Source organism: Oncorhynchus gorbuscha, linkage group LG16, assembly GCF_021184085.1.
Source record: "Oncorhynchus gorbuscha isolate QuinsamMale2020 ecotype Even-year linkage group LG16, OgorEven_v1.0, whole genome shotgun sequence".
NCBI classification, from domain to species: Eukaryota; Metazoa; Chordata; class Actinopteri; order Salmoniformes; family Salmonidae; genus Oncorhynchus; species Oncorhynchus gorbuscha.
In genome coordinates, this window is record NC_060188.1 from 5,357,664 (window position 1) to 5,378,195 (window position 20,532).

At 44.4% G+C, this 20,532-nt stretch overlaps 2 protein-coding genes across 3 annotated transcripts; both read right to left on the reverse strand.

The window, feature by feature from the left end:
* Positions 1–7,382: 7,382 nt before the first annotated feature.
* On the reverse strand, positions 7,383–13,083 carry LOC124000537 (glucose-induced degradation protein 4 homolog). 2 transcript variants are annotated; one of them, XM_046306985.1, is made up of 6 exons: positions 12,684–13,081; positions 11,989–12,048; positions 9,393–9,500; positions 9,122–9,223; positions 8,852–8,982; positions 7,383–8,506 (listed from the first exon to the last, which is right to left on the reverse strand). In XM_046306985.1, exons 1-6 carry the CDS (start codon positions 12,906–12,908, stop codon positions 8,443–8,445), a joined length of 690 nt encoding a protein of 229 aa, XP_046162941.1. In that variant the 5' UTR covers positions 12,909–13,081; the 3' UTR covers positions 7,383–8,442. The 2 variants fall into 2 exon arrangements, with proteins under 2 accessions (XP_046162941.1, XP_046162942.1); XM_046306986.1 differs by lacking the exon at positions 11,989–12,048 and having other exon boundaries at positions 12,684–13,083.
* A 586-nt stretch (positions 13,084–13,669) lies between these two features.
* Positions 13,670–18,901, reverse strand: LOC123998985 (dynein regulatory complex subunit 3-like). Its single transcript, XM_046304292.1, has 4 exons — positions 18,810–18,901; positions 18,409–18,532; positions 13,994–14,125; positions 13,670–13,789 (listed from the first exon to the last, which is right to left on the reverse strand). The coding sequence occupies exons 1-4, from the start codon at positions 18,842–18,844 to the stop codon at positions 13,682–13,684; spliced, it is 399 nt and encodes a 132-aa protein (XP_046160248.1). The 5' UTR covers positions 18,845–18,901; the 3' UTR covers positions 13,670–13,681.
* Positions 18,902–20,532: the final 1,631 nt, after the last annotated feature.

Sequence of the window (20,532 nt, forward strand, 5' to 3'; positions counted from 1 at the left end):
CCTCGCCGTCAGTATGTACTCCAGGTTCCAATGGTCGGTGAGTATGAGAAATTGGTCCTGGGTGCCCTCCAGCCAGTGTCTCCACTCCTCTAATGCCAGCTCCCGATCGGCAACATTATAGTTCCTCTCTGCAGAAGACAGCTTTTTTGAGTAATATGCAAACGGATACAATTTCGGGGGATTACCTTGACGTTGGGACAGGACAGCCCCAACACCTACTTCTGAATCGTCCACCTCCACCATGAAGGGCAGCGTAGGATCTGGATGTTTAAGCAACAGGGCGGAGGTGAAACGACCCTTCAGTATGCTGAAGGCTTCGTCAGCTGTAGAATTCCATCCCAACTTCCGGGGACCATCCTTGAGGAGAGAAGTGAGAATGGCGATCCAGCTAAAGTTCTTTAATTAATCGTCGGTAGAAGTTGACAAATCTCCAAAAATGTTGTAACCCCTTTATGGTGGTTGGGACTGGCCATGACCTGACAGCATCCACCTTCCTCTCATCCATCATGACTCCTTGCTGGCCGATCTGGTAACCCAAAAAGGAGACCTCCTCTTGATGGAATTGGCACTTCTCTGCCTTGACGTACAGGTGATTGGCCAGGAAGCGTTCTAGCACTACTCGGACTTGAGCGATGTGCTCCTCCAAGGTAGCTGAGTAGACCAGGATGTCGTCGATATAGACGACCACCTGGCATCCAAGCATGTCCTCGTTGACGAATGCCTGAAACACTGATGGAGTATTGGCTAATCCAAAATGGCATCACCAAGCACTTGTAATGACCAGACATTGTGCTCAAGGCCATCTTCTATTCATCCCCCCGCGGATCAAATTGCAGGCACTCTGCAGGTCCAACTTGGTGAAAAACCAGGCCCCGCAGAGTTGTTCAATCGTGGCCGGCACCAAGGGAAGAGGGTAGCGGTTCTTCATGGTGATGTAATTCAGATTTCTGTAATCGATGCAGGGCGCAATCCTCCGTCCTTCTTGGCCACGAAGAAGAAGCAGGGGAGGTGGATGTGCGAATGAAACCCTGCTGGAGAGCCTCCTGGATGTACTCCTCTATCGCCTTGGTTTCAGCCACCGACAGAGGGTAGATGCGGCTGCACAGAGCCTGCAAAACAGGTCGATGGCACAGTTCCATGGGTGATGAGGAGGGAGACAGGTGGTGCGGGCCTTGGAAAAAAACCTCAGGAATGTTGGGCTGAAGGGCAACCACAGGATTCTCAACCGATGTGGAACCACAGGGAAAGGGTAAACGGGTCTTCCGGCATTTGGGTACCCAGTTATTAGATATAAATGAGGGCATCCAAGGATAGGTTGTCGTCTCGGGTACGTCGACTCCGTCTGGACCTCTTCACGCAATCCTCTTCTGAATAGGGTGCGGGGCGCTGGTTCGTTCCATCTGCTGGATGCTGCCACTGTCTGAAAGGTGAACGTGTACTCTGCCGTGGTCTGGCCATCCTGCCATAGTTGGAGCAGGTGCTCACCCCCCTCTCTGCCCTCCGGTGGACGGTCGAAGACTCCCCTGAACAGAGCCATGAAACGCTATAGGAACCCAGCTCTTCCTCTCCTCTGTCCCAGACAGCCGTGGCCCAATCCAATGCCCGTCCAGTAAGCAGAGAAATGACCATGTCAACCTTGGACCTCTCGGTGGCGGGGGTTACCATCTGATGAGCGAAATATAGGGAGCACTGAGGTAGGAAGCCATGGCATTTCAACCCAGCTCTGTGCATAAAGATGGGTTGGCAGGACCGGTGGTAAGTAGCCTGGTGATGTTGAGCGCCCCGGAGTGGGGACAAAACCATACATTATGTTAGTACTCTCTCGATACGTATGGTATTTAAAAACACCTTCATGTATATAGAGCAGTGATCATAATTCAGTTGTTTGACTGTTGCATTCTAAACACATTTCAAAATGTGATTAAGTGAATTGTTTCAATAAAACTGCTCTGGCCCCGAAATTGCAGTAATACCAATGTTAGCCACACATTTGCCAGATAAACTACTTGTAAAATATATGCTCACAGTTCTGGTTTTCAACTTTCAGTATTGACCGTCTTGGATCAAGCAGGGAAAAATGGAGGCTCTTGAAATGTAAGCTATATTTGTATTGTTTTATCTGTGGTGGTTTTAAATCTGTGAATCAAGGCTCTACCAGCCAGCAAACTTTCTCTGCCTCCAATCTGTAAACAGATTGAAACTCCAGTCCTTCCTCACCCCTCTTTCATTTACAGATGCATGCCAGCTTACACCAGATTCAAACACAGCAAACAAAATGCTGCGAATAAGTGAAGATAGAAGAAACATTGCAAAAACAAGGGAGGTGCAGCGATACGCCGATCACCCTGACAGATTCAGCCTGGCAAATGTTGCTGTGTAGAGAGTATTTCTGATCGCTGTTACTGGGAACTTGAATTTGGTAGTAAAAAGACTAAGATTGCAGCAACGTATAGAGGGATACCCAAGATGGAGGACGGGCACAAAAGTTGGTTAGGCTGGAATGAAATGTCATGGAGTTGTTACTGCACAGATGGTGGTTTCTCAGCAAGACATAATAGAGAAAGGACTCCAGTTTGTGCCCCTCCCACAGATTCTAACTTGGTGGGAGTGTATTTGGACTGGCATGCTGGCACTCTGACTCTGTATAGTGTCACCTCTGACATGGTGACTCTCCTGCAGACATTTTACACCACTTTCACTGAGCCCATCTACCCTGCATTTTCTGTGGTTGACACACTTTGCCTCTGTCCCATAGAATCTACCAATGAGACACATGAATATGCCCAATAAGGAGCCAGTTAGGGTATTTTCACATATAATTTGGTACCCTGATCTGGATCCCTATTGGGCATTCATAAGAGCTGGAAATAACTTTTTCAGGGTGGACTTCACAGGAAGCACTTTATATATGTTATCATGCTTGTTTGTATTGGTCAAGAAGAAACATTTCATGTCCAGTATATGGGGAGAAATGGGTATTGTTTCGTATTCTATACTTTGTCAGTGTGGATTTGATATATGAACATTTATATTTATAGATGTTATACTCTGGTCAATGTTAATTTAAATATATATTCATATGGACAGTTATTAGATTGGAAGTGGATGTATGGGTTAGGGTTAGGGTTACTAAGTAATGGATAACTATAATATAAACATAATGACAGAAACACCCACAGAAGAAAAGAAAGACAGTTTCTTAGGAATACTTTTATTGCAATGTTGATGGAACCTCATTCTTTCAATTTCCTCCATCCATAAACTTTCTCATAAAATCTCTCTGTAAAGTGCCATGATTTCAGATAGTCAGTCACCTGTAAAAACAGCCACCATAGTGAACAACACATCAACTCTTCCTCCTGTATCATACAATCCAATTGACTTCATTGAACTCAACTGACACAACTTATAAATCAAAGCTTAATTTTCAATTTCAACTAACTTTTTTGTCCATTCTTGTAGCTTGATCAATAACAAAGGAAATAATGTATGTCACACTCTTTGTTACCTGGAGAATGGAGCTGGCACATGGACACGGCAACACCAGTCAGTTCCAGACAGCAAACCAAGTAGTGCAGTCCAGACAGCAAACCAAGTCAGTCATAGACAGCAAACCAAGTCAGCAGTCCAGACAGCAAACCAAGTCAGGTCATAGTGCAGTCCAGACAGCAAACCAAGTCAGTTCATAGTGCAGACAGCAAACCAAGTCAGTTCATAGTGCAGTCCAGACAGCAAACCAAGTCAGTTCATAGTGCAGTCCAGACAGCAAACCAAGTCAGTTCATAGTGCAGTCCAGACAGCAAACCAAGTCAGTTCATAGTGCAGTCCAGACAGCAAACCAAGTCAGTTCATAGTGCAGTCCAGACAGCAAACCAAGTCAGGTCATAGTGCAGTCCAGACAGCAAACCAAGTCAGGTCATAGTGCAGTCCAGACAGCAAACCAAGTCAGTGCAGTCAGACAGCAAACCAAGTGCAGTGCAGTCAGACAGCAAACCAAGTCAGATCATAGTGCAGTCCAGACAGCAAACCAAGTCAGCAAACCAAAACCAAGTCAGGTCATAGTGCAGTCCAGACAGCAAACCAAGTCAGTTCATAGTGCAGTCCAGACAGCAAACCAAGTCAGGTCATAGTGCAGTCCAGACAGCAAACCAAGTCAGTTCATAGTGCAGTCCAGACAGCAAACCAAGCAGTTCATAGTGCAGTCCAGACAGCAAACCAAGTCAGGTCATAGTGCAGTCCAGACAGCAAACCAAGTCAGTTCATAGTGCAGTCCAGACAGCAAACCAAGTCAGGTCATAGTGCAGTCCAGACAGCAAACCAAGTCAGGTCATAGTGCAGTCCAGACAGCAAACCAAGTCAGGTCATAGTGCAGTCCAGACAGCAAACCAAGTCAGGTCATAGTGCAGTCCAGACAGCAAACCAAGTCAGTTCATAGTGCAGTCCAGACAGCAAACCAAGTCAGTCATAGTGCAGTCCAGACCAGACAAAACCAAGTCAGTTCATAGTGCAGTCCAGACAGCAAACCAAGTCAGTCATAGTGCAGTCCAGACAGCAAACCAAGTCAGTTCATAGTGCAGTCCAGACAGCAAACCAAGTCAGGTCATAGTGCAGTCCAGTGCAGTCCAGACAGCAAACCAAGTCAGGTCATAGTGCAGTCAGACAGCAAACCAAGTCAGTTCATAGTGCAGTCCAGACAGCAAACCAAGTCAGTTCATAGTGCAGTCCAGACAGCAAACCAAGTCAGGTCATAGTGCAGTCCAGACAGCAAACCAAGTCAGGTCATAGTGCAGTCCAGACAGCAAACCAAGTCAGGTCATAGTGCAGTCCAGACAGCAAACCAAGTCAGTTCATAGTGCAGTCCAGACAGCAAACCAAGTCAGGTCATAGTGCAGTCCAGACAGCAAACCAAGTCAGTTCATAGTGCAGTCCAGACAGCAAACCAAGTCAGGTCATAGTGCAGTCCAGACAGCAAACCAAGTCAGGTCATAGTGCAGTCCAGACAGCAAACCAAGTCAGTTCATAGTGCAGTCCAGACAGCAAACCAAGTCAGGTCATAGTGCAGTCCAGACAGCAAACCAAGTCAGTTCATCGTGCAGTCCAGACAGCAAACCAAGTCAGTTCATAGTGCAGTCCAGACAGCAAACCAAGTCAGGTCATAGTGCAGTCCAGACAGCAAACCAAGTCAGGTCATAGTGCAGTCCAGACAGCAAACCAAGTCAGGTCATAGTGCAGTCCAGACAGCAAACCAAGTCAGTTCATAGTGCAGTCCAGACAGCAAACCAAGTCAGGTCATAGTGCAGTCCAGACAGCAAACCAAGTCAGTTCATAGTGCAGTCCAGACAGCAAACCAAGTCAGGTCATAGTGCAGTCCAGACAGCAAACCAAGTCAGTTCATAGTCAGTCCAGACAGCAAACCAAGTCAGGTCATAGTGACAGTCCAGACAGACAAAACCAAGTCAGGTCATAGTGCAGTCCAGACAGCAAACCAAGTCAGTTCAGTCCAGACAGCAAACCAAGTGGTCAGTCAGACAGCAAACCAAGTCAGGTCATAGTGCAGTCCAGACAGCAAACCAAGTCAGTTCATAGTGCAGTCCAGACAGCAAACCAAGTCAGTTCATAGTGCAGTCCAGACAGCAAACCAAGTCCAGACAGCAAACATAGTGCAGTCCAGACAGCAAACCAAGTCAGTTCATAGTGCAGTCCAGACAGCAAACCAAGTCAGGTCATAGTGCAGTCCAGACAGCAAACCAAGTCAGTTCATAGTGCAGTCCAGACAGCAAACCAAGTCAGTCAGACAGCAAACCAAGTTCATAGTGCAGTCCAGACAGCAAACCAAGTCAGGTCATAGTGCAGTCCAGACAGCAAACCAAGTCAGTTCATAGTGCAGTCCAGACAGCAAACCAAGTCAGGTCATAGTGCAGTCCAGACAGCAAACCAAGTCAGTTCATAGTGCAGTCCAGACAGCAAACCAAGTCAGTTCATAGTGCAGTCCAGACAGCAACTCCTAACACATTTTAAAATCAGATGTAATTTGTGAAAATAAACAACTTCCGCAGAGCAATGTCTTGAAAGGATACTTATTATCAAATGTCTTTGGAGGACATCCTTAAATAGCATATTTCTATAAAATCTTATTAATTTGCCATTCTTTATGTCCAAACCTGCTCTTTAGTGTAGTAATGTTATTTATGCTGGCTCGAGGAACATTAAACTGACCAATGAGGTAGGCTAAGTAGTTTCACTTCCTGGTTGACACCGGTCATGTGATGTCATCTAATTCAGGGTCATGTTCATTAGGGCACACCATAGTGAAACGTTATCAAACATTAACAGAAATTGAAAACAAGTCCAGGTAGTCCCTTCACGTTTGTCTTTTCTCCCATTTGGTGTCTAATGAACATGACCCAGTACACTCACTGGCATTCAAAGGTCTTTTGAGGGCTGATGTGTCATTTCTCTCCAACTGAAATCGCACAAACATGCTTTAACAATTCAGTCATGACTCAACTCCAACGTTGTTATAAAACAGGGCTCTGTACAAACTTACAGTTAAGGCATAAGGTTTTTCAAAAGCTTTTCACTAGAGAAGTTCTTGTCAGTTTATTTTATACTCTCCAAGAAAACACATCTCTTCACATGTCAAGGTTTTGTAACAACGCCACCATTTCTCATTCAGTGAATGGAAAAGACGCCAGAATGATACAGGAGAGACACACCGGTTGTCCGTTGGTATAATTAGGGGCAAAGTGAAGAACGCAGAGGAGACAGCTCAGTTAGCTGCCTGCCACATTCAATACATCAGAAACGTAGAAATAAAATGAACAGAATGGGTCGACCTCGTTAAAAATGATTGACTGTCAGCAATACTGTACATGTGTTGAGTCAGGTCCAAACGCAGCATACTGCACAGTACCAACACAAAATCCATATCTTGTTTGGTCATCAATGTCTTATGAAATACTTACATGTGCCCATTCTAATCATTGTATTTCTATACCTCATCTTTTCATCCAGCCAAAACTCTATACTAGCTCACTCTCATCTGTCCCATGGCATTTAGTCCACTGCACCCACTTTGATTTGTAGCGCTCTAGCATTAGCATTACCACACAGACAACTCATTGGCTGCATTTAGACAGGCAGCCAAATTCTGATATTTTTCACTAAATTTGTCTTTTGACCAGATCAGCTCTGAAAAAGAGCTGATTGGTCCAAATAGCAATTAGTGAAAAACAGGCAGGCCAATTCTGATCTTTCTAAATGCAGCCCAAGCTCAATCTGAACGACACACACTCTTCCACCACTACTTCAGAGCCACCATACATAACGAGACACCAGAGCATTACCCTCAAATAGCTGTGTCAAAGCAGTTTAAAAGCCTGGTGAATAAAAACAACTCTTTATTATATATCTATACACATGTAAATTAACAATATTCATTTTCAATAAATACTCTGGTGGCCGTGTGATCACTCACGTCCATCATCATAATACTTTTTAAAAGTCCTTTCTGAAAATAAAATGGAAAGTAGGTAAGCACCGGATAAGACATTTTTTTGTAAATTGCATAGAAAAATGAGTGAAGCGTAAATCACTTTATCAGTTCACTTGGTTGAGGCAGGGAACGGTAGGAGGCTTTTCAAAAAGCAGCAGTAACAGCAGCCTGGAAATATGTCCGCCAATATGAACTAGGGCATGGGGACTCCCTCTATAGGTCAGACGATGTCGACTCCACCATCTCAGAGAGAGGACAGATTTAAAGTAGCCATCGGTGTGGTATTATGTGTTTCAATAGCCCACAACACATCTGATTATGCCCTGCCTTCAAATATCAACCTTCACCAAGACGTCATCCGCCTAAGCCGTCAGATCTTGCATCGTGTCAGATCATTGACCATCAATATTCTGTTGAGCACACCCTTGATGATGTCACACCTCAAGACCTTATGGAGATCATCTTTTCAGGATTGCTTGCCCACTCTGTAGCTCGGTCAATCTCAATCAGGCCTCAATTCATTGAGACAAATTAAAATGCAATATCAAACTTTGTACTTAAATCTTAGACTGCTGGGGGACCCATTTTCAGAGGGGCTGGGGGGGATTCCCAACTGAAAAGTGGAAAGCGTTTTCAACATGGTGGAAAGAGGAAAAGTCGCTTCAAAAACAGGAAGCTGAATGGAGAAAGAGTGGGGAAGAGAAAACAACCAAAGAAAAAGTGCTGTTGATCCCAGCTGATGCAAAGTCGAGAAAGGCAGGCTGGGAAAAACTGTCGGTCGGTGGCCTTGTTCTTTGTCTATCCCTCCCTCCTTCCATTGTTCTCTCCCTTTCGCCAGGGAATACTGATAGGTACATCCTTGGCATGATTGGTCAGTTCATCTCCCCCTCCATAAGCAAGTCTCTAGGGCAGTGCCAATCAAAGTCCCCTCTGCCAGCGGGCGGGTATCACCGGAACTCGTAGATGGGCATACTGTGTTCCTGGACATGGGTGAGGTTTAACGACTGGTACCTGAAAGAGAACAAGGGGACCAAGAATGAGCAGCTAGCCAGTAGCCACATCCCTGTATGTTCACATCAGATCAGCACACAAAACAACTGGTACAGAACCTAACTATCTACTAAAGATGTATTAACATGACCTAGTATGCTTAGTACTAGCAACTATCAAAATATGTACTCAATCTGAATATCCCAAAGAGCCAAACTGTACAGTGCATCTATCAGATTTGAACAAGTAATCTAAAATATTGACACTCCATAGTGTGTTTGCATCCCAAATAGCATCCTATTCTCTATATAGTGCACTACTTTGACCAGGACCCATAGGGTACCATTTGGGACCCAAACTATGTACCATTCAGAGCTTCTGTGGTAGTAGTAGCCTTCAATGGTGGCTGTGGACTTCTGGAAGCAGATATAGTAGAAACCAGCGAAGGACGCCCCACTGATGTCTTTAATGGTGTGGTCCGGGACCAGGAACTGCTCCTGTAAGGGAGAGAACAAGAAACAAAACAGTCACTAGATGGCCATGTTAGAAAGGACAAAAGAGACAGAGGAAGGATTCAAGTACATACAGGGAGAGAGAAAGAGAGATCAATGGAATGTCAGGTGATAATGGACTCACCTTCCACCTCATAAAGACAAAGTCACTGTTCTTCAGCTCTTCGTAATCAAAGTCGTCCAAGTTGAAGCTCTTTGCATACTGATAAAAAGCCTGAAACTTACCCTAGAAAGAAACAAAACAAATGTTTTAGTTGTACTTTTTCTCAAATACAATTAAAAACTGAAACACAATGCTGCATCCAATAAGTGTTTGTTAAAAAGAAGAAAACACCAAATGACTACGCTTTAATGGGAATATGAACTGAATGACATCGAGAGCTTCAAATAAATACCCAGTGCTTGCGGTCCACATCTTCGTCAGCGTCCCACTTCCTGGTTAAAAAGGGCCTCTTTCTACTGATGATCTCTCCTGCGAAGAACGTGGTGAGAGTGGGATACTCCTGCAAGGATCAGAAACAGAACGTGGTGAGAGTGGGATACTCCTGCAAGGATCAGAAACAGAACGTGGTGAGAGTGGGATACTCCTGCAAGGATCAGAAACAGAACGTGGTGAGAGTGGGATACTCCTGCAAGGATCAGAAACAGAACGTGGTGAGAGTGGGATACTCCTGCAAGGATCAGAAACAGAACGTGGTGAGAGTGGGATACTCCTGCAAGGATCAGAAACAGAACGTGGTGAGAGTGGGATACTCCTGCAAGGATCAGAAACAGAACGTGGTGAGAGTGGGATACTCCTGCAAGGATCAGAAACAGAACGTGGTGAGAGTGGGATACTCCTGCAAGGATCAGAAACAGAACGTGGTGAGAGTGGGATACTCCTGCGAGGATCAGAAACAGGACGTGTGGTGAGAGTGGGATACTCCTGCGAGGATCAGAAACAGAACGTGGTGAGAGTGGGATACTCCTGCAAGGATCAGAAACAGAACGTGGTGAGAGTGGGATACTCCTGCAAGGATCAGAAACAGAACGTGGTGAGAGTGGGATACTCCTGCAAGGATCAGGAACAGGACGTGGTGAGTGGGATACTCCTGCAAGGATCAGGAACAGGACGTGGTGAGAGTGGGATACTCCTACGAGGATCAGAAACAGAACGTGGTGAGAGTGGGATACTCCTGCAAGGATCAGGAACAGGACGTGGTGAGAGTGGGATACTCCTGCAAGGATCAGGAACAGGACGTGGTGAGAGTGGGATACTCCTGCGAGGATCAGGAACAGAACGTGGTGAGAGTGGGATACTCCTACGAGGATCAGAAACAGGACGTGGTGAGAGTGGGATACTCCTGCAAGGATCAGGAACAGGACGTGGTGAGAGTGGGATACTCCTGCAAGGATCAGGAACAGGACGTGGTGAGAGTGGGATACTCCTGCAAGGATCAGGAACAGGACGTGGTGAGAGTGGGATACTCCTGCAAGGATCAGGACGTGGTGAGAGTGGGATACTCCTGCAAGGATCAGGAACAGAACGTGGTGAGAGTGGGATACTCCTGCAAGGATCAGGAACAGGACGTGGAGAGAGTGGGATACTCCTGCAAGGATCAGAAACACAGACTAAGAACTGGGTTCATTAGTGAACACCGTAGCTAATCTTTTTGTTTATTGGACAAGCTCAGGTAAGTCCCTTGCCATTTGCTTTGGTTCCTAGAGCATTAGAGACTACGACCATGTTTCCTTCTCCGTAAGGACTTTCACTAACAAAAGAGTGTTTTAGTTATACACGGCACTCACTTTGTTTTAAATTTAACTAGGCAAGTCAGTTAAGAACAAACTCTTATTTACAATGACAGCCTATCCCGGCCAAACCCTAACGATGCTGTGGAAATTGTGTGCCGCACTATGGGACTTCCAATCACAGCCGGTTGTGAAACAGCTGTTCTTACAGTCACACACATAAGTTGTCCAACAAAGTAGGTAAATATGACCAATTATGTTCTGGGTATAGACCTGAATACATGGATCTAGCTGTGCTCCCACTTACCATAATCTGACTCTACAGTCATGGATACCAAGGTTCCTTGAGGAAGGGTTTCTGGCTGGAACACATGCTGGTGCAGTGACAAATTAAGTGTCACACACAGGAATGCCATCAATAACAAACAGCAATGCCTTTTTAATGCAGGGTCATATTCATTAGGCAACAAACAGAAGAACAGAAAAACTAAAACTGGGAGGGACAACCTCAACGTGTCCTCTTCCGTTGTGTCCGACTGAATACGACCCAACTCACTGTAACACTATGCCAAGGTGCCAGATCAGTGGTGGGTAGCACCTTAAGTAAACAAAGTGCACCATTTCCCTGAGCATTCCCTTTGAGTCACTCACAACTAATTCTCTAGGAAAAGGAAGTGAACGGGGAAAGAGTAGGGATCTGTGTAATTTACAAGGAGAGAGTGGGAAGAGCCCTAATATTTATTTGTGTTGCCAGTGAGAGAAAGTGCACAGCAATCACATTTTGTACCACACACCCTCTGAATTGTAGACATTGCTGTAAACAGACAATGCAGGCAGAGAGCTGCAGTACACAGGCCTGTTCTTTGACTGTCTGCACCATTTTAGAGGCAGTCAGTCAGGCAGTCAGTCAATACATCCATGTAAGATTAAACATCCAAATACAGTATACAGTGCTCAGACAAGACACTTTTGCAACGTAACAGATAGGCCTTCATACTGGTGTTACAAATTGGTCAATAGCTGGCTCTGGCTTGTTGTTTTAGCATGTTGTCATAATGCATGCCAGTTTCACATTGGTTGGTTGTACCAGTATACATTTCAATTGGGGCTGGAAAGCCGCATTGCACTTGGCTTACACTGACCCCTGCCATGATAAGTTCCCAAAAGGGGCTTAAATACCCACGACAACATCATCACTCATTGCATGTGAGGGGTAAGGTAGATGTACACTGTATCTGACCCAGTTCTGCTCCACTTTACCTCAGTTAGGCCTTTGATCTTCAGGTAACCACACAGATAAGAGTCCTCCATGGTCACATGCTGCAGGAAACAATCGCACAATGAGTGGTATTCAAGTGAAGTGGTCACAATGTCAGTGTGTGTACAACAAGAACCCATCAGGTGCCTTCACAAATGACAACCAGGCTATTAACGAGTTCAGATATTTTCAGCGGTTTTGTCAAATGAATGAGCAGGCCTATTATTATTATTATTATATTATTCAATAGTCAGCTGTCGGTGAAAACACCAATGAACATGCTGAATGCTAGCCACCTATGTCATTTAGCAACTAGGCCATATGTTAACATACATCATGCATGTTAATGCCAGTATTCATATATCCAAATGTTTGCATAAACAAAATGTTCATCTCACTGCCAGTTAGCTGGCTGTTCTCTCTCGACAACCCTAGGGGGCCCAAGAGGGCTTACTAACATTTACAGTCGATTTGAATGGGCCATCTAGCTGCTAACTACAGATTGCTTGCTGTCAAGCTTGTTAAACTAGTTTGTTTGCTAACTAGCTAGTTCACCTGGTTAGTTTGCTAAATCGGTTGCTGGTCAGTGGTGGTTGGCAGTCAGTAACGTTAGCAGCAGTGACAAGACAACCTTACATGGTCAGCTAGTAAACATGCCATCCATTATACCAAGCTTCTTAAAAGCAAGAGTATTTACCTGCAAAACGACCTCAACATCATACGAGTTTCCTTTGCTCTTCTGATGTCCTCGAAACTGTGAACCGCTGTACAGCAGCGAAGTAGCTACCCCGGGCTGGTGCGTGTTGATCGGCGGAGGAGGGATAAGAGAGGCCGAGGATGTACGGGCCGCACTGCTGCAGCACTCAGCTCGAACAGGCATGATGAGCGCTAATGCGTGCGTATCCCCGACTGCAACAGTCATGAACCACAGACTGAGGAAGCTCTTAATATGGAGAGGGGCTACTGACCAGCAGTATCTAGAAGCCTGCCACTTTACTATACTCCTCCCCGGCCTTAGGATAGCTCACTCTGGACGTGTACTGGCTTTAAGAGAACATCAACGTTTCTTTAGACAACTCAGAATCACCCTATTTGATTGGCTGGACATGTGCACTCCTCATTTGAACGGAAACGTAATTGGATAGTCTTCGGAAATGTATTCTGGGATGTGTAGTTGCACATTTCTACGCTACTTTCCACTAAAAAATATCCATATGAATGATCAGCGTTCTTACAGTTCTGTACTAAGGTTGAAAACGTATATATTTGGACCCTACTCTCTATTCGTTCTGAAATGTATTATACAACGATTATAATCTAAACATAACATGTTTAGTTGAATGGTTTTGGTTGGGTGTTGATGGTTATGCATGGTTAGTGTATCTCGCACGCACGCGCACAGAAAACACACACAGTCGATGGCATAGTTGTCCTAAAGAGTTGAAATATGAACCAGTAAGGAATAGACAAACATTTCTGCCTGTTTCTGGAAATGAACACAAGGGAAATAACACTGAGGATTCATTAAAATAATGAATTTCATTTTGACACAATTCAATGTTCTTATAATCCAGGTTCATGGAAATAAGTAAGTATGAAAATAAGGGCATTTGCTGTATGCCCGAGGCTTGTCTATGAGGCTTGAATCTGTGTTCGGATGGTTTCTTCTGCTATATTTCCTTTCCCTCTTCTTAATCAATGGTGCTCATGTTGCATCTCATCCAGCTGATCCCTAACGTAGTCAATGTAGTTGTGAATCTCTGAGATGCGCTTGCGATTCCGCTTCACCTCTTCATCTTGTACCTGCATGGACAGGCGAATAAGAGACAAAACAACAACAAATGAAAAGGTATTCTTCATGGTGGAAAACTGTAAACTGTCATACTGAGTGTTTGTGGCAATGTCTTGCCTTCCCCATAGAAATACAATGTATGTCATCCTATTTCAACTCATTCCGCATAGAAATACAATGTATGTCATCCTATTTCCATGCATTCCCCTGCCTACCGATTTCATCAGAGCACTCATCCAGCTGTTGCAGCGTGTCATCAGCTCGTCCTCACGGTTGTCGATCTTCAGCAGGTGGGTGTCGTGGGAGGCGCTGACTGCATTGATCACTGTGTCCTTGTCTACAAACAGCTGCATGGGAGGACAGACAGACACGGTGTAACACAGATGAATGATGCAGGCTGAAATTACCCCAAGACACAGATCTTGAGTCAGTTTTTCATTCTCAACATAATGGGCAAGGTTAGGATTGAGGGAGGGAAAGCTGATCCGAAAATCTGTACCGAGGGGAAACTTCACCATGGCACCAGTGGGATCAAAATACTGCTGAGTGCCACTGGGGAAAGTGCTGCTGAGGTGCTACAGATTTTAATTTGACCCTGCTTCTCACAACAAGAAAACAGGAAATATTAAAATAAAATATAATTGTCTCAAGTGGGGTTTCTCTTTGAGCACAGATGTTCATAGCGCATTCAATGACAGGAAATTGATTGTTCTGTGTATGGCTATTAGTATATAATTACATTATCTATTAGATCATACTGCTAAGGCAGGGGTTCAGAAACTTATTTGGCCTGCAACCCCATTTTGATATAATATCCTCACCCCACCATGTAAAAAAAACTGATCAACGGCCAATCTTAACTTTTTTTAAATTGTAAATGAGTATTACAAATCAGTTGAAGTATTTACAGTTGAAGTCAGATGTTTACATACTTTGGTTGGATTCATTAACTTGTTTTTCAACTACTCCACAAACTTCTTGTCAACAAACTATAGTTTTGGCAAGTTGGTTAGAGCATCTACTTTGTGCATGACACAAGTAATTTTTCCAACAATTGTTTACAGACAGATTATTTCACTAATAAATCACTATCACAATTCCAGTGGGTCAGAAGTTTACATACACAGTTGACTGTGCCTTTAAACAGCTTGGGGAAATTCCAGAAAATTGTCATGGCTTTTAAAGCATCTGATAGGCTAATTGACTTCATTTGAGTCAATTGGAGGTGTGCCTGTGGATGTATTTCAAGGCCTACCTTCAAACTCAGTCCCTCTTTGCTTTACATCATGGGAACATCAGAAGAAATCAGCCAAGAACTAAGAAATGAATTGTAGACCTTCACAAGTCTGGTTCATCCTTGGGAGCAATTTCCAAATGCCTGAAGGTACCACGTTCATCTGTAAAAACAATAGTACGCAAGTATAAACACCATGGGACCACGCAGCCATCATACCGCTGAGGAAGGAGATGTGTTCTGTCTGCTAGAGATGAATACACTTTGGTGCGAGAAGTGCAAATCAATCCCAGAACAACAAAGGATCTTCTGGAGATTCTGAAGGAAACGGGTACAAAAGTATCTATATCCACAGTAAAACGAGTCCTATATGGACATAACCTTAAAGGCCGCTCCGCAAGGAATAAGCCGCTGTTCCAAAACCGCCATTAAAAAGCCAGACTTCAGTTAGCAACTGCACATAGGGACAAAGATTGTACTCTGGTCTGATGAAACAAATAGAACTGTTTGGCCTTAATGACCATTGTTATTTTTGGAGGAAAAGGGCGAGGCTTGCAAGCCGAAGAACTCCATCCCAACCCGTGAAGCACTGGGATAGCAGCATCATATTATGGTGGTGCTTTGCTGCAGGAGGGACTTGTGCACTTCACAAAATAGATGGCATTATGAGGCAGGAAAATTATGTGGATATATTGAAGCAACATCTCAAGGGAGGAGGTCAGAGACCTGACCGGGTGGTGACAGAATAACAACCTATCCTCAACGTAACCAAGACCAAGTAGATGATTGTGGTCTACAGGCAAAGGAGCACCGAGCACATCCCCATTCTCATCAACGGGACTGTAGTGGAGCAGGTTGAGAGCTTCAAATTCCTTGGTGTCCACATCAACAACGAACTAGAATGGTCCAAACACCAAGTCAGTTGTGAAGAGGGCACGACAAAGCCTATTCCTCCTCACGAAATTATTCCTCTTTAAGGATTACCTAGAATAGGATAAAGTAATCCTTCTCACCCCCCCTTAAAAGATTTAGATGCACTATTGTAAAGTGGCTGTTCCACTGGATGTCATAAGGTGAATGCACCAATTTGTAAGTCGCTCTGGATAAGAGCGTCTGCTAAATGACTTAAATGTAATGTAATGTAAATATGTGGATTATAATGAATATACATTTTTTGTTTTGGTTGACTTTTTTTTTGTTAGGGCAATTACAAACTTTAGAAGACTTTTTAAACCTTGAATACACTACAATATGCATTTTCTGCTGTGCCGGTATATTGTCTGTGACAACAGACTGATTAAATTAAGATAGCAGATCTGTAGTTTCAATAGCAGTGACAGTGGAAATGTTGTCAGAGAAGTGAGGGTGGAAAAGCAGTAAGAACAGAATACAGTTGGACTGTGTGCAGTGTGTTTGAGTGCAATATGGATGAGCATGTACACATACAATATTAAATCAAATTTTAATTGTCACATGCTTCGTAAATGACAGTGAAATGCTTCCCAACAATGCAGAATACAATATGATGAGTGTGGAAGTGTGTGTGTGGCAAATGTGTGCATGTGTGGAAGTGTTATGTGCAAGTGAGCGTGTTCAGTCCATTCGGAAAGTATTCAGACCCCTTGACTTTATCCATATTTTGTTATGTTACAGCCTTATTCTGAAATGGATTATGTAAATAAAAAATCCTCATCAATCTACACACAATACCCCATAATGACAAAGCAAACGTTTAGCAAATGTATAAAAAAATAAAACACAGAAATACCGATTTACGTAAGTATTCAGACCCTTTAATATGAGACTCGAAATTGACCTCAGGTACATCCTGTTTTCACTGATCATCCTTGAGATGTTTCTTCAACTTGATCGGAGTCCACCTGTGGTAAATTCAATTGATTGGACTTGATTTGGAAAGGCACATACCTGTCTATATAAGGTCCCACAGTTGACAGTGCATGTCACAGCAAAAACCAAGCCATGAGGTCGAAGGACTTGTCCGTAGAGCTCAGAGACAGGATTTTGTCGAGGCACAGATCTGGGGTGCGTACCAAAAAATGTTGGCAGCATTGATGGTCCCCAAGAACAGAGCGGCCTCCATAATTTTTAAATGGAAGAAATTTGGAACCACCAAGACTCTTCCTAGAGCTGGCCGCCTGGACAAACTGAGCAATCAGGGGGAGAAGGGCCTTGGTCAGGGAGGTGACCAAGAACCCGATGGTCACTCTGGCAGAGCTCCAGAGTTCCTCTGTGGAGATGGGAGAAACTTCCAGAAGGACAACCATCTCTGCAGCACTCCATCAATCAGGCCTTTATGGTAAAGAGGCCAGACGGAAGCCACTCCTCAGTAAAAGGCACATGACAGCCCACTTGGAGTTAGCCAAAAGGCAACCAAAGGACTCTCAGACCATGAGAAACAAGAAGTCTTTGACCTGAAAGCCAAGCGTCACGTCTGGAGGAAACCTTGCACCATCCCTACAGTGAAACATGATGGTGGCAGCATCATGCTGTGGGGATGTTTTTCAGAGGCAGGGACTGGTAGACTAGTCAGGATCGAGGAAAAGATGAACAGAGCAAAGTATAGAGAGATCCTTGATGAAAACCTGCTCCAGTGCGCTAAGGACCTCAGACTGGGGAGAAGGCTCACCTTCCAACGGGACAACGACCCTAAGTACACAGCCAAGACAACGCAGGAGTGGCTTCGGGACAAGTCTCTGAATGTCCTTGAGTGGCCCAGCCAGAGCCCAGTCAAACATCTCTGGAAAGACCTGAAAATAGCTGTGCAGCGACGCTCCCCATCCAATCTGACAGAGTTTGAGAGGATCTGTCTAAAAACCTGTTTTTGCTTTGTCATTATGGAATATTGTGTGTAGATTGATGAGGGGGAAAAATCATTTAATCAATTTTAGAATAAGGCTGTAACATAACAATATGTGGAGAGTCAAACGGTCTGAATACTTCTGAATACGGTCTAAAAGCGCTGTCTGTGTTGGAGTATCAGTGTAAGTATGTGTGAGTGTGTGGGTAAAGTCCAGTGTGTGTGCATAGAGTCAAAAAGTGTTAGTGCAAAAAGGGTCAATGCATATAGTCCAAGTAGCTATTTAGTTAACTATTTAGCAGTCTAATGGCTTGGGAGTAGGAGCCCTTTGATCCCAGACTTGGCACTCTGGTGCAGTTTGCCGTGCGGTAGCAGAGAGAACAGTCTATGACTTGAGTTGCTGGAGTCTTTGACAATATTTGAAAATGTTTGTGGAGATAAGAGACAGGGTTGAGAAAGGGGTAGGGAAACACTATTTAGACTGAGTCTCAAATAGCCACCTATTTAACATATAGTACACTACTTTTGACCATGGCCTGTAGGATTTGCTGTAGACACAGGGACTTTCTGACACTGACCATTCGGACATCATCTGGCATATCCTCCTCCAGCTCATTCTTGGCCACTCGCTCCAGGGTTGCCACAGCGATTTCCAGTAGCTTCTCGTGATGGTGGTTCTCTAAGTCTCGGCACTGGGCGAAAGTGGGTCTGTGTCAAGGAGACTTTGTCTGACACTGTACACTGTATATCAAGCGTGTCAGAGGAGGAGTGCTGATCTAGGATCAGGTCCTCCCTGTCCATGTCATCTTATTAATTGGAAAACTGATCCTAAATCAGCACTTTAACTCTGAGACGCTTGGTACATACAGACCCTGATTTGAATAACTGCATCAGTGCACTGCAACACCATTATAATACACATGCAACGTTTAGTTATATTAGTTATATTGAAATAAATACCTAAGGTAGAAAAGGATATATTCCTTGAACAACTTCAATGAATCCGGCAACCATGTCTGAAATGTTCCTCTCAAAATCTTTGATTATGTCCTATAGAAGAAAAAGGAGAATAGTTATTGACATATGAATAACGTATCTCAAATTGAAATGTGTGTTTTGATATCAAATGGAAAATAAAAATGTATTAATTAACCACTCCAAACATTCTTCTATAAATGAGAGTTTCCATATGAACTCTTGCACGTGTACTATAATATACTATAATTATAATCACAGCCGTATATATCCCCCCCAAGCAGACACATCGATGGCTCTGAACAAACTTTATTTGACTCTTTGCAAACTGGAATCCATACATCCTGAGGCTGCATTCATTGTAGCTGGGGATTTTAACAAGGATAATCTGAAAACATGACTCCCTAAATTGTATCAGCATATCGATTGCGCAACCAGGGCTGGCAAAACCTTGGATCATTGCTATTCTAACTTCCGCAACGCATATAAGGCCCTGCCCCGCCCTCCTTTCGGAAAAGCTGACCACGACTCCATTTTTTTGATCCCTGCCTACAGACAGAAACTAAAACAAGAAGCTCCCATGCTGAGGTCTGTCCAACGCTGGTCCGACCAATCTGATTCCACACTCCAAGACTGCTTCCATCACGTGGACTGGGATATGTTTTGTATTGTGTCAGACAACAACATTGACGAATACGCTGATTCGGTGTGCAAGTTCATTAGAACGTGCGTTGAAGATGTCGTTCCCATAGCAACGATTAAAACATTCCCAAACCAGAAACCGTGGATTGATGGCAGCATTCGCGTGAAACTGAAAGCGCGAACCACTGCTTTTAATTAGGCAAGGTGACCGGAAACATGACCGAATACAAACAGTGTAGCTATTCCCTCCGCAAGGCAATCAAACAAGCTAAGCGTCAGTATAGAGACAAAGTAGAATCTCAATTCAACGGCTCAGACACAAGAGGTATGTGGCAGGGTCTACAGTCAATCACGGATTACAAAAAGAAAACCAGCCCCGTCACGGACTAGGATGTCTTGCTCCCAGGCAGACTAAATAACTTTTTTGCCCGCTTTGAGGACAATACAGTGCCACTGACACGGCCCGCAACCAAAACATGCGGCCTCTTCTTCACTGCAGCCGAGGTGAGTAAAACATTTTAACGTGTTAACCCTCGCAAGGCTGCAGGTCCAGACGGCATCCCCAGCCGCGCCCTCAGAGCATGCGCAGACCAGCTGACTGGTGTGTTTACGGACATATTCAATCAATCCCTATCCCAGTCTGCTGTTCCCACATGCTTCAAGAGGGCCACCATTGTCCCTGTTCCCAAGAAAGCTAAGGTAACTGAGCTAAACGACTACTGCCCCGTAGCACTCACTTCCGTCATCATGAAGTGCTTTGAGAGACTAGTCAAGGACCATATCACCTCCACCCTACCTGACACCCTAGACCCACTCCAATTTGCTTACCGCCCAAATAGGTCCACAGACGATGCAATCTCAACCACACTGCACACTGCCCTAACCCATCTGGACAAGAGGAATACCTATGTGAGAATGCTGTTCATTGACTACAGCTCGGCATTTAACACCATAGTACCCTCCAAGCTCGTCATCAAGCTCGAGACCCTGGGTGTATCACCGCCTGGTACGGCAACTGCTCCGCCCACAACCGCAAGGCTCTCCAGAGGGTAGTGAGGTCTGCTGCAACGCATCACCGGGGCAAA

What these genes read in the sequence shown, in the direction of transcription:
- LOC124000537 (XM_046306985.1), bottom strand. Translation starts at nt 12,908, where the DNA reads ATGACTGTTGCAGTCGGGGATACGCACGCATTAGCGCTCATCATGCCT. An exon ending in AGATCAAAGGCCTAACTGAG is followed by an intron (nt 9,501 to 11,988) that starts GTAAAGTGGAGC and finishes TGATCCTTGCAG; the next exon opens with GAGTATCCCACTCTCACCAC. An exon ending in TACCACAGAAGCTCTGAATG is followed by an intron (nt 8,507 to 8,851) that starts GTACATAGTTTG and finishes GTTCTCTTTCAG; the next exon opens with GTACCAGTCGTTAAACCTCA.
- LOC123998985 (XM_046304292.1), bottom strand. Translation starts at nt 18,844, where the DNA reads ATGGTTGCCGGATTCATTGAAGTTGTTCAAGGAAT. An exon ending in ATTGAAGTTGTTCAAGGAAT is followed by an intron (nt 18,533 to 18,809) that starts ATATCCTTTTCT and finishes ACACAGACCCAC; the next exon opens with TTTCGCCCAGTGCCGAGACT. An exon ending in TGAGTGCTCTGATGAAATCG is followed by an intron (nt 13,790 to 13,993) that starts GTAGGCAGGGGA and finishes CTGTCCATGCAG; the next exon opens with GTACAAGATGAAGAGGTGAA.